This window comes from Malurus melanocephalus, unplaced genomic scaffold, assembly GCF_030028575.1.
Source record: "Malurus melanocephalus ecotype Western Australia unplaced genomic scaffold, MMel_1.1 scaffold_377, whole genome shotgun sequence".
Lineage (NCBI taxonomy): Eukaryota > Metazoa > Chordata > Aves > Passeriformes > Maluridae > Malurus > Malurus melanocephalus.
This window is the reverse complement of record NW_026623609.1, coordinates 59,524-72,083: the sequence shown is the minus strand read 5'-3', so window position 1 is coordinate 72,083 and position 12,560 is coordinate 59,524. Positions and strand designations below refer to the sequence as shown.

Genomic DNA, 12,560 nt, shown 5'->3' with positions numbered 1-12,560 from the left:
GACAGGATGAGAACAGCACAGGGAATTGGGGTCGGTACCTAACATCACCATGAGGTCCCCCAGCTTCTGCATGGGCCCCTGCCCAGCCCACACCTTCTGCATCTGTAAAAACCTCGCCCTCTTGCCCTTCAGCTGAGCTGCCTCTGCCTCACTCACTGCAGGCCTGAAAGAAACAGGAAYGGTGTCAGTGAGTGCTGTGCTCACACCCAGAGGGGCACAGGATGGGGGGCAGCAGTGGCACAGGGGCACAGCCTGCCAGGAGCCCCTCARGCCCAGGCACCCACCTGTCAAACTCCTCAAAGAGCTCCCTGACGGTCATGGCAGACACGATGGTGATGCTGTAGGGCAGGCAGTCCTGCTGCCTGCTCAGTGCCAGCATCTTTGCGTAGCGAGGAGCCACGGGAAAAGTGGCCATCACTCTGCCCAGGGGACTGATGGGGCAGCTCAGCTTGGCTGCTAGCTGCTGGTTCAGCCTGGGGGAGCAGAAAAAAATGCCATGTAATGAAATAAGTTTGAATTAGAATACCTTTGTGCTCCTGGTTTTGGCAGCACATTTAATTTGATTTTTCTCAAGGTCAGGGGAAGACTCCTCTTCCTGCAGCAGCTCCCACCAGCCCTGCATGGAACATTCCCAGTCCTTCCCTGCCCAAACACACCCAGAGGGGAACCAGAGGCTGAAATGATGGCAGTTTGAGCACCAAAGCACATTTTTGGATGTGAGGGCTGAGTGGGGAGAGCACAGGCTCAACAGAGCAGGRAATCACTGAGCACCACAGACATTACCTTCCTGTCATGGGGGGCTCCTTCAAGGCTCCCAGGGCTATCAGCAGCTCCTCAGCTGCTGCCAGYGCTTCCGTGGGAGGTGGAGTTGGGAATGGGAAGTTGATAACCTGGGGAAACARGAGAAAAACCCCTCAGTGCAGCCCTGACACAGCTCCYGCTGCTAAACAGCAGCAAGAGGCTSTGCAGGGGAGTGAAACCCTCCCCTCTGCTCGTGTGAACCAAAGAAAACACTTGGGATGTTTGGCAGGAGCGAAAGGAAAGGACACAGAATGGCAGGAAACGCTCGGAACAAAAACAGGAATATCAGAATCGCTGCCACGGACTGCGGGCACCGCCTTAGGGCAGGCTGCTTTCAGCTCTAAATTTAAGTGCTGTGCTTTCTGAAACTGCTCCAGCATCTCCAAAACACAGCCCCTGTTCCGACAGGGCTTTTTTTTAACATCTAAGAATATAAGAAAGCATTCACTGCCTGAACAAACACGTCTGTTAAGGCCTAGTGGAATTCAGAGCAGCTTCTGCAATTTGCAGAACCAAAATGGAGTCTCAGAATCTTAATTTCTACCACAGGCAATGACAAYAAAAGACATTTCTGTTTGTTTCTGGCTCCTAAGGGCAACCACTTTAAAGGCTGYTGCAGCACAAAGCCCTTCCCAACTCACCTTTTCTATATTTAATGCCTTCATCTGCAGAATCAAGTCTTCCACYGGTCGCTTTGTTATTTCTGGAGCAGAAAATTTCTCAAAGTCCATGAAMACTGCTGAAGAGTATAACCTACCAGACCAGAAGCGCTGTTTAGATTCTTAAAAAAAATTTTAACTCAAAAGATATGCACAAAAAATTAGCAAGGGATTAAAAAAAAAGGCAGCAGCGGATAGCATTTCCAGAACCAGATCATTATTTACATGGTTGGGGCATTGCCTTATTCACAACAAGTTAAATTTGGCTTGGAGTTAAATCCATCTGGCCATGGTGAAATCCATCTGGCCATGGTGAAATCCATCTGGCCATGGTGAAATCTAATCCAGCCATGAAAAAATCAGAGTTTTCAGCACGAGAAAGGCCCCAAACCCAAACCAACATCTCCAGTGACAGCGCACATTTGGCTTCACCTCTCCCAAGGGATTCAGGGCGACCCCAAAGCATTTCCAGCAGCATGGGGAAGGGACAGTGGGATGGGGATGATGGTAAATTCCCTGTGACACCCTGGGCTGTTTGTCTCTTCTGTGGAATGGGCAATGGGACAGGGATGATGGCAATCCCCACGGACACACCCTGGGGTGTTTGTCCCTCCTGTGAAAGGGGCAGTGGGACAGGGATGATGGCAAATCCCCTGTGACACCCTGGGCTGTTTGTCCCTCCTGTGGAATAGGCAGTGGGACAGGGATGATGGCAATTCCCTGTGACACCCTGGGCTGTTTGTCCCTCCTGTGGAAGCAGCAGTGGCACAGGGTCGATGGCAATCCCCACAGACACACCCTGGCCCATTTGTCCCTCCCATGAAAGGGACAGTGGCACAGGGACAATGGCAATCCCCACAGACACACCCTGGCCCGTTTGTCCCTCTAAGGAAAGTGGCACTAGGACAGGGACAATGGCAATCCCCACAGACACACTCTGGGCTGTTTGTCCCTCCTGTGGAATGGGCAGTGGCACAGGGATGATGGCAATCCCCATGGACACACCCTGGCCTGTTTGTCCCTCAAGGGGCAGTGGCACAGGGTCGATGGCAAATCCCCTGTGACACCCTGGGCTGTTTGTCCCTCCCATAAAAGGGGCAATGGGACAGGGACAATGGCAATCCCCACAGATACACCCTGGCCCATTTGTCCCTCCCATGAAAGGGACAGTGACACAGGGACAATGGCAATCCCCACAGACACACCCTGGCCCATTTGTCCCCAGCCATGTCCAGCAGCAGCTGACCTGTAGCAGTGGCCTGGCTCGGTGCGGCCGGCCCTGCCTGCCCTCTGGTTGGCCGAGGCCTGGGATATCCAGGTGACCCTGAAGGACGAGACCCCCGTGATTCTGTCGTAGAAACGTTTCTTGACTTTGCCACAGTCCACCACGTATTTGATGCCGGGGATGGTGAGGGACGTTTCGGCCACGTTGGTGGCCACCACGCAGAGCCTGGTGCCAGCAGGAGGGGCCTGGAACACCTGCAGGGGACAGAGGGGACAGAGGGGAGTGTAGAGGCTGTGCCAGCAGTGGAGGGTGATGCCTGATGATTTTTGCTTTTCCTTTTTATGCTTTCTGTACCCTCTATGCATCCGCCTGTACCCCTTAGTCCACATGCTTGTAATTCCTGATATTCCAGCTCAGTTTAGGAGTTCTGCAGGGCAGAGAGACCAAACATCCTCAGGAAGGGCTCAGTGTGCCCTGTGCTATCTTAAACCCGAGCTCAGCCTTGGGGGAAGCCTTCTGTCCAGAACATCTTGTGTAAACTGGGCTCTGATCTCATTTGGGGGAGGGATTCATTAGGATAGAGGGACATTACTGCATTTGTGAAGTTTCTTATTGGGGAATCCTAGACAGAAATGCTAATTCCTGAAACCTATAAAACTTGTATCTGTGCTGTACACGGGGGTGCATTCTGCCATCAAGTTGTGCATCTGGGATCACAAATACCGAGGTAAAACCCTTTTTATCACCTCAACCATGTCTGTGTCATTATTACAAACTGGCCTTTCAAGACAACAAGGGACAGGCAAGGGACAGGCAGTGCTGTGAAGGGATGGTGGCACATGTGGCACTGCAAGGGGAACTTCAAGGGGAATCCAGAGTCAGAGATTTAACTCTGAGTGCAGCTCTGGAGCTCTCTGTCCAGCTCARTCAGGCCTCAGAAGTGACCACAGGGGCTCCCACAGCAGCACTGAGCTGTGTCCAGTCACCTCCAGAGAAGGAGGRCACATGAGATCTGTTCAAGCTGCTCTTGGCTGCAGGATCCCCACGGGGCACAGGATGGATTCTCAGATCCTGCAGGATTGTCACTGACCAGCTCTCCCAGCCTGCTGAGGTGGCACTTTAGGGACACCACAACCCAAGCCAGGCCTGTCTCAGTCCCACCCCAAACTGCCCACAGGGCCACTCGAGCTGAGGAAGAGTCCAAAATGGGAATTTCAGCTCATTTATGATTCCAAGCACTGATCACACCGATCTGTAGGATCTTCTGCTCATCACAATAAATCAATCCTTTACCTTGGCCTGTTTCTCTGGTGCCAGCAAGGAATAGAGCGGGAGCACAAACAGTGGGAGGGAYGAATCTGATTTCTCATCTGTGGGGAAACAAACCAGTAATGTTCCTTACAACTTCCAGCATTGTTCCTTACAACTCCCAGCTTAGCCCCAACACCATCTCCACCAACACCCCTTCATAGAAAATAAGGAAGAAATTGGTTCAATTACTCAGATTGGTTCAATTGGCTCAAAGCTGGAGCTGGGAAAACTTTACAGCCTTCCCCCAAAAAGRTCTGCTCAGCACAGGACAACCCACTCACACCACTCATTTCACAGGGAGAAGGATTCTTCCTTTCACAYGTGCCAAACCTTCTTCTGAGTCTCCATCTCCTAAATCCAGGTCAAGATCAGAGCCTGCAGCRTCAGCATCGCTGTCACCATCTCTGTCTTCATCCCCTTCATCCGCTGGGACCACTGAGTAACTGCTCAGGTCAATTTTGGGGAGGGTCTGAGRAAAAAGGAGAGGTGACAACACCACGTTTAGGGGGGTACAAACAGCACTTTGCACAGATCTGTTGGCCTGAAGGTGACAGAGGGATTTGTCTGTAACATCAGTGCACCCAGAACATCAACATCTCCTGCTAACAAAGTGCAGGAGCACCTTGGCAACACAAGCATCAGCCCAAATTTTGGGTAACAGATGGTGAGATGAGAGGTAGCCCTCACCTTTCCATTAAATTTGAGTGCTCAGTATTCAATTTAAATCAGTCTCCTGCCCATAATATCCCAAATTTCAGCAGAGTGGGCAGTACAACTGGAACTCCTGAGGGGACATGTGGGGGCTCAAAGAGCTTCATGCAAGTCTGGAAGAGCTGCTGAGCAGCTCAGCTACACAGGAGCAGCATTCCCAGGGAGATTCCTGCCCCTCCTGCCTCCTGGAGCAATTCCACCCATCACACATTACCGTAACTTTCCTCCTCTTCCTCGATTTCTTAAATTTCCTCATTTCTTCCACTGAGTCTTCTCTGTCATCCTCTCCTCCTACAAAACCAGCCAGTGGGACAGCTTTTAGCTGAGTGTGCTTTCCTCTTGGGAAAGGCAGAAGGAGCAGTCTGGTCCCACTCCCACCTTTCTGGGGATGCAGAGGGTCACAGTGTGAGGAGCAAACAGCACAGAGGAGGCAGAGGGGAACAGGGAGGGATCATGCACATAAAACCTACCAAACTCATAAATTTAACATCAGTCGTGACCATCACCCACAATGAGCCCTCTCCCCAAACCTTATTTTTTGTGGTTTTTAAATAAAAATTCATAATTTTAGATGCAAAGCAAGCTCAGTTCTCAGTGGGATAAATTCAAAGTTTAACAGTTTCCATAGCTTTACCTGCAGTGTTGTTTTTTTGGTATGGGAAGGCTTTCCTCAATCTCCTACAAAGAGAGTGAACTTCTGCCTGGCCTGTTAAAAACACCAAAATCCCACCTGCAAGAGAAGGAAACACTCTCAATTTCTCATTTAAAASCTTCAGATCTCATTCTTGAGGAAAGACAAGTTGAATCTGGTGTGCAGCACCAAGGAGGAACTCGAGAAGTTTGTTGGTGTAACTGTGATTGAACTGAAGGGTGGTTTKCACAAGAAAAACCTTCTTTGTAAAAGCACACACAGCTCAGTGCAGTCCCATGTTCAATTTGAAAAAAAAAAACTCATTCCAAAATAAAACAAAGAAAAAAAACAAAAACAAAAAAACCAACAACAACAAAAACAAAAAAAACAACAACAAAAAAAGCCCCAAAACCAAACCAAGTAACGACAAAAAAAAACCAGAACCAACCAAAAAATCCCCACCCAATAAAACAAATAAAAAACCCTCACAACACAACAAACTTCAGCCATGCTGAGGATGAGGAATTTGAGAGATTTTCAGCTGTGARGGTCCCTCACCTGCAGGCAGCATCCGATGGATTTTACACACCTTCCTGAAGCACTCCCCRCTGTAATCATCCAGAGGGGTTTTCTTGTTAAAATGAACAGTCACAGGGAACTGCCTCGCATCCACCTGCACAGAAACACAAAGCAAGGGTTTGTTTGCTGTCATTATTCCAGGGGACAGCCACAAAAGCTCACCCTGTGTTTCTGGTCAGCTCTGACCTACAAAACACCAGAGCCACACAGAAATTATTGGTGTTTTCCACYCTGAAAACCACAAAACCGTGCTGGAAACCAAAGCTTTTCTCACTTTCACATCATCAACCCACACTGAGGCTTTCCAGTTCTCCWSCACCATAACTTGAAGAGTTTTTCARGATAATCAGATCCTGCCAAGGTGGTTTTCTGATAAAAGTGGAAAGAAAAACACCGAGTCCCCGAAGAAACAATAGCTGAACAAAATGACTGTTTTTAAATGGATATATGAAAGATTTCAGCAGCAGCTGGAAGGACAGGAGTGCCTTTATTTTGTAACTGGTTTTATAAAGGCCACCCTTGCTGTTTTAGCTGCTCCATCTGACCCAGAACAGTACCTGGATGACRGGAGGTTTGACAGAGAAGAGCCTGGTGTTGTCAGTGAAATCCTCCACCCGCAGCGTGGCTGACATGATGATCAGCTTCAGGGGCATCCCTTTCTGTGGGGACACAAACCTGGCACTGATGTCTSATGATTTTTGCTTTTCTTTTTACACTTCTGTACCCCCTATGTATCCGCCTGTACTCCTTAGCTTACATGCTTGTAATTCTTGAAGACTGATATTCCAGCTTAGTTTAGGTGTTTTGCTAAGCAAAGAAACCAAACATCCTGAAGAAAGAGTCAGTGTGCCCTGTGCTATCTTAAACCCGAGACTCCAGCCTTGAATAAAGCCTTCTGTCTAAAATATCTTGTGTAAACTAAGCTCTAGCTTCATCTGAGGAAGAAATTCATTAAAATAAGGAGACATTACTGCATTTGTTAAGTTTCTTATTAAAGAATCCTAAATAGATATGCTAATTCCTGAAACCTATAAAACTTGTACCCGTGCTGTACACGGGTGTGCATTCTGCCATCAAGTTGTACATCTGGGATCCCAAATACCGAGGTAAAACCCTTTTTATCCCCTTAACCGTGTCTATGTCATTATTAAAAACTGGCCTTTCAAGGCAACATCACCCCGTGCCCCACACATCCCCACAAAAACCCTGCTGCTGCCAACAATGAACATCTCACTCCCCCCAGCCTGCTGGTACTCAATTATCCACACGTGTCTTGTGGCACTCAAAATCTCAAATTAACTGGTTTTTGCCTGAAAAGTCATCTGTTGGTATTGGTATTTGTATTTACCTTTTTTTTTTGTATGCTCTGTGCTTTTTCAATCACACAGGAAGACAAATGTGTTAACTGAGCATTATTTCATATTTTTGTCTGAGTGTTATTTCACGTTTCTCTCTGAGTGTTATTTCACGTTTTTGTCTGAGTGTTATTTCACATTTCTGTCTGAGTGTTATTTCACATTTCTGAGTGTTGTTTCACATTTCTGTCTGAGTGTTATTTCACATTTCTGAGTGTTGTTTCACATTTCTGTCTGAGTGTTATTTCACGTTTCTGAGTATTATTTCAGGTTTCTGTCTGAGTGTTATTCCATGTTTCTGTCTGAGTGTTATTTCACGTTTCTGAGTGTTATTTCAGGTTTCTGTCAGATTTCCATGGAATTCCCTCCCCATCACAGAGAATCCCTCACCTTGTGCCGGAGGGGCACGATGCGGGACAAGAGGCCGATCAGGATATCCGTGTACATGCTCCTCTCGTGGGCTTCATCAATGATGATCACTTTGTACTTGGACAGCAGGAAATCCTGGGGACACAGAGAATTCACCACAGGAGCTCCAGCTGAGGATATCTGAGTCAGGACACCCCACAGCTACACAAACACTGCTCCCATCTCACATATCTGTGGATTTCTCGCACATCTGAGCACAGTTTTTAATGTGCTCACCTCCACAAAGCAGCCTGGCTGCCAAGAATCTCTTTGCACTCTCATTTTACACAGCAAGATAATCTAATGTGTAAGGGTTTAGGCAGGAATATCAAAGGTAGAGATGAAATAAATCTCTGGTGCCGAAAATTCTGATTTGAAAGGTTGGCAACAGACACACAAAACATTTCCCTTTTTATAAACTGAGGACAGCCACCTACCTTCTGAATCTCTTTGAGCAGCACCCCATCTGTCATGAACTTGATCTGAGTCTCATCTGTGACRTTCCCCTCGTAGCGGATCTGATAGGAAACCACTCTGCAGGGAAACACCAGGGAGTGCAGGAAACAGCACAGGGAGGAGCAGAGAGCTCATGTCACACAAAAAACACACAAAAAACACCCCAAAACCATCCCCCAGCCCGCTGAGAGCTCACCTGTGTGACAGATTCATCTCCTTGGCAACTCTCTGGGACATGGACACTGCGGCCACGCGCCGCGGCTCCGTGATCCCAATGGCACCGCTGGAACTGCAGAGGGAGAAAAGGATGGGCTGCTTTCATAAACAGAGGAGCACCAGGAAAAGGGGAAAATGACAACAGCATTTCTGCACAGTGGCTTTAAGTTGGCATCAATCACACAGCATCACTCTTAGTTGGAAGAAAAACACAAAGAGGAAGTTTTGGGGCTCCCTCCTGTTCTACGTGCATTGATTGATCTAAGATGCATGGAGCACAGCAATGTTCTKGCCAAACAATGTTTTTTGTGTCTGCAATTCCATTTGCTGCCATTTAAAATCCAGTTCCTACCTGGCATATCCAGCTTCATACAGGAACTGAGGCACTTGTGTGGTTTTCCCACTTCCCGTCTCCCCGCAAATGATCACAATGGGATTCTCATTAATGGCTTCCATCACCACTTGCTCTTCAGCAAGGATTGGAAGCTTCAGCCTTGCTTCCTAAACAGTGCAAAACATGTATTTTAGTTGCATTGTTTCCCATTCCTTTTTTTTTTTGTTTTCCCCAGGATTTTAAACTGTTACCTTCCTCAGACCGTAAAACCCACAAAAAGGAACTCTGGGAAAGCTCCAAACCAGTTAAAACCACACCAGCAGATCTGAGAACCAGAGCCATCAGAGCAGCTTCTCACAAAGAACATGGCCAGCCCTGCACTTTAATCTGAGAAACTTCAGAGTCCCTCGAGTTTCTTAATATAGCATTTGAAGGGAAAACTCATTTCACAGAGTGCTCAGACTCACAGAGAATTTTTCCCGTTTCTACAATGTCCTACCTACACCAAATGGGACAAAACCATCCAGAGTAAGATACAGCAAATGGAGAGATAAGAGGGAYTTCACAAGATTTTCCAGCAAAGCACAATAAAGGACTGCTAATGGATTCTGCATGTAAAACTATAGAGAAATGCTTAAATTGTAAAACAAATTAAGCTTTCCTTCTGCTGGAGCAGACAGGTTTAAAGCTCAGCACACGCTGCTAGAACAAGAGCCCTGAGAGCCCCCAGCTGATGGAACCCACCCTTCCCCAGCCCTTTGGGGAGYCTTTCCCTGCCCACAGCTCCTCACCTGCACCTCAGCACTCCTGTCCACGGGGATGAACACAGCAGGCTGGCACAGAGCTGTGCTGGGCACTGCTGGGGGCAGCGGCGTTTTGGGACCCGCTGGGTCAGCCCCTGCCTCCTCCTCTGCTCCCTGGGGCTCTGCAGCAGCGCTCACAGCCCTGCCCGAGGGCTCCTCAGGGGCTGCTTTCTGCTCTTCCTCCTCCTCTGAGCTGCTGGGCTCCTCCTCAGGCTCCGATTCTGAGCTGTGCCTTCTCTTGTTGGCGCCGCCGATGCTCCTGATCTTCTCAGGGACGTCACTCCTCGGCTCCTGGGTCACCCTGGAACAAAACAAACATGTGAACTGTGGTTGGGCACCTTAAACCAGCCATGACTGCCACAAAAAACAGGATTTCCACTGCTGGAGGATTTCATGACTTTGCCAGGTAAAGCCTCAGATGGCCCAACTCCTGGATTTCTATCTAATTCTGCCCTATCCCGGGGTTTATTCATTTATTCTGAAGGCATCTTTAATTCAGACTCTTGATTAATCTAGCCACTAAGAATCACATCAGYAGATGTTTTCCAATACAAGAAAAAACAGGTTTATTTGAAGTAAATATTGATATAAGTTAAATGTTTATCCACCAATTTTGTAGTTTAGAATAATTGCTAAAACTCTGCAGACAGGTCACCCACCTCATCCCTTAAAGTTCTTTTAGCTAACATCCTATCAAACAAGAAAATAACCATCACATTATCAGATAAAAATGGCAAATTATTTAACTCCATCCATTCTGAAGAACCCATTTGCAGCAAAAAGAAGAAAAACCCAGGGAAAGAAGCTCAGAATGTTTCTGTTCAAACACAGAGATCAACTGCAAGGGTTCTACCCCAAAATCATTTTACCTTTTAGCCTGGTACATGCGCTCCCCGATGCCCAGTTTGGAAGTTGTGTAGAGGAGTTTCATTTCTGCCTCAGGAGCTTGGACCTCGTTCAGTTTGCTCAGCAGCTCAGCTCTCTGTTGGGGGAAAAACAATCCAAATCAGGGCTTGTTTTGACCAGGAAATCATTTCATTTCAGGATTTGCACTCAAGCATTACAGAGCGTGCTCTGTGCTCTGGTAAATCCTGCTGGGCAGTTGTAGCAGAGCAAAAATAGAAATGGGGGYTTGACATCAGTGCAAGGAGCAGCTCAGCTGCACCCTTCAAACAGCAGCAAAGAAAATGGGTTTGGATTAAAACTCTGCAATGAGGTCTGGAGCAACAGAGCCTCCCCTCAGTTCCCTCACACGGACACGGCACGGGCAGGAGGTCAGCCCTAAACTGATCCAAAACCACAGCTCCTTTGTGAAAGCATCATTCAGGCACCAGAAGGAACAGGGATTTACCTGGGAAGGTTTTACAAAGACAGAAAAGCTCTGTTTCCATACTGGAAATGAGCATTTCACAAGAGCTCACAGGCAGTGTTAGGGGTGCATGGAGGTTTGGGCCAAAGCTGCTCATCCAAACCCTTTCATGAAGTGCTTTTAAAATGTAATAAAGTCACTGATTTCACCACACTTGTCTGCTTGGGCAGGAACAGCAGCCCCAGAAACCCCTGGACTGTCCCCTGTGCCCTCACCATCATCACCCACYTAACATTAAATCACTTAAATTTCATTTCAAAACAACACAAACCCAGTGTTTAAAAGAACACAGAAGCTGCAATGMACCTGTTTTTTCTTTTCCTTCTGCTCCAAGACTTTCTGCAGGTTTTTCTTCTGTTTTTTGCTCAGGGGTTTCTTCTGCTGTTGCACAACACAGGGGACTTTCTTCTTCTTTGCTTTTTTTGCTGGCAGGACCAGGGCATTGCTTTGGTCAATCCCCTTCAGCGTYGCTCCATCTGAAGGGAAGTGTTTGGTTATTCCCCCGTGCCAGGTGGATTATTTTCAGCTCACTGCTCAGCAGGCTTATCAAGCACCAGGCCAGATTTAGCTGTTTCAAACAAACACAGCCCTCACACCCAGCCAAAAAAAAAAAAAAAATCTGCAATATCAGCAAGGGCAAAAGACCACGAAACTGGGGATTCAATAACCCTGAGCTTACTGCAGCCCTGAGGGCGATTTACCATCGTTTATGTAACAGCACTGTGCAATTTTTGCCTTTTTACTCAATTCCCCAGGGTCAGGGGACAGCACAGGACACAGCGTGACCCGGGGTGACTCCCCAGCTCCTGCCTCACATTTTAACAATAAAACACTGCATTCTAAATTCTGAATAATAAAAACAGAATAACAAACGTGATTTTTTTAAAAAAAAGTAACGTTTGAAAAAGCAAATCTTAAACCTAAGAAGGATGTTTAGGAGTTACTTTAATAAATAATGGAACCAGTGAATGTTGAGTTGGAAGGGACCCACRAGGATCATTGCTGAAGGCAGGACCTGCTCTGACAGGGCTGTTAAAGCAAAGTCTGAAAAATCACAAAATCACTGAATCAATTTGGCTGGGAAAGATCTCTGAGTTTAACCAAGGACCCAACACCAGCACGCCAACCGCAAATACAGCAAAGATAGGACAGCAGCTCTGCGGTCCCTCCAGCCCGAGCTGGCGATAATGAACACAATAATGGATGATAATGAACAGAACGGGCGGGCAGAGCCGCGCCGGGTCCCGGTCCCGRTCCCGCGCACCTCCCAGCTCCAGCGGCAGCTCCGGCGGATCGGCGGCGGGCGGAGCGGGGCCCTGCGGCAGCCGCGCCTTCCAGTTGTGCCGGCGGCGGGCGCGGCCCATGGCGGCGGTGACAGCAACGCGACACACGAGTGGCGACACACGATATGCGACACGGGACACACGAGTGGTGACACCGACACCGATATCCGACACCGACACCGATATCCAACACACAAACCGGGCCGGACCCACGTGCGGCTCCGCTGCCGCCACTTCCGGGGCCCGCGGGATCTCGCGAGAAGAGGCGAGAGAGAAGATGTGCGCATGCGCGGGGCGGCACAGCGGGGTCTGGCCCCGCCCATCCCATCCCATCCCATCCCATGGATCCCATCCCATCCCATCCCACGGATCCCATGGATCCCATCCCATGGATCCCATCCCATCCCATCCCATCCCAT

General features: G+C 48.3%; 1 protein-coding gene across 1 annotated transcript in view; it reads right to left on the bottom strand.

Annotated features, from left to right (window-relative positions):
* Window positions 1-12,373, bottom strand: part of DHX37 (DEAH-box helicase 37) — a 16,467-nt gene extending 4,094 nt beyond the window's left edge. Inside the window, exons 1-19 of the mRNA XM_057378860.1 lie at window positions 12,123-12,373; window positions 11,165-11,334; window positions 10,359-10,471; window positions 9,478-9,790; window positions 8,705-8,853; window positions 8,333-8,425; window positions 8,118-8,214; window positions 7,663-7,776; window positions 6,475-6,576; window positions 5,897-6,011; window positions 5,342-5,437; window positions 4,922-4,998; window positions 4,327-4,465; window positions 3,979-4,055; window positions 2,707-2,939; window positions 1,443-1,554; window positions 784-890; window positions 285-473; window positions 39-163 (exon numbers count right to left, since the gene is read on the bottom strand). Of these exons, the coding sequence (XP_057234843.1) occupies window positions 39-163; window positions 285-473; window positions 784-890; window positions 1,443-1,554; window positions 2,707-2,939; window positions 3,979-4,055; window positions 4,327-4,465; window positions 4,922-4,998; window positions 5,342-5,437; window positions 5,897-6,011; window positions 6,475-6,576; window positions 7,663-7,776; window positions 8,118-8,214; window positions 8,333-8,425; window positions 8,705-8,853; window positions 9,478-9,790; window positions 10,359-10,471; window positions 11,165-11,334; window positions 12,123-12,222 (2,521 nt within the window). The 5' untranslated portion in view covers window positions 12,223-12,373. The remainder of the gene's footprint in view (window positions 1-38; window positions 164-284; window positions 474-783; window positions 891-1,442; window positions 1,555-2,706; window positions 2,940-3,978; window positions 4,056-4,326; window positions 4,466-4,921; window positions 4,999-5,341; window positions 5,438-5,896; window positions 6,012-6,474; window positions 6,577-7,662; window positions 7,777-8,117; window positions 8,215-8,332; window positions 8,426-8,704; window positions 8,854-9,477; window positions 9,791-10,358; window positions 10,472-11,164; window positions 11,335-12,122) is intronic.
* Between the last annotated feature and the right edge of the window lie 187 nt (window positions 12,374-12,560).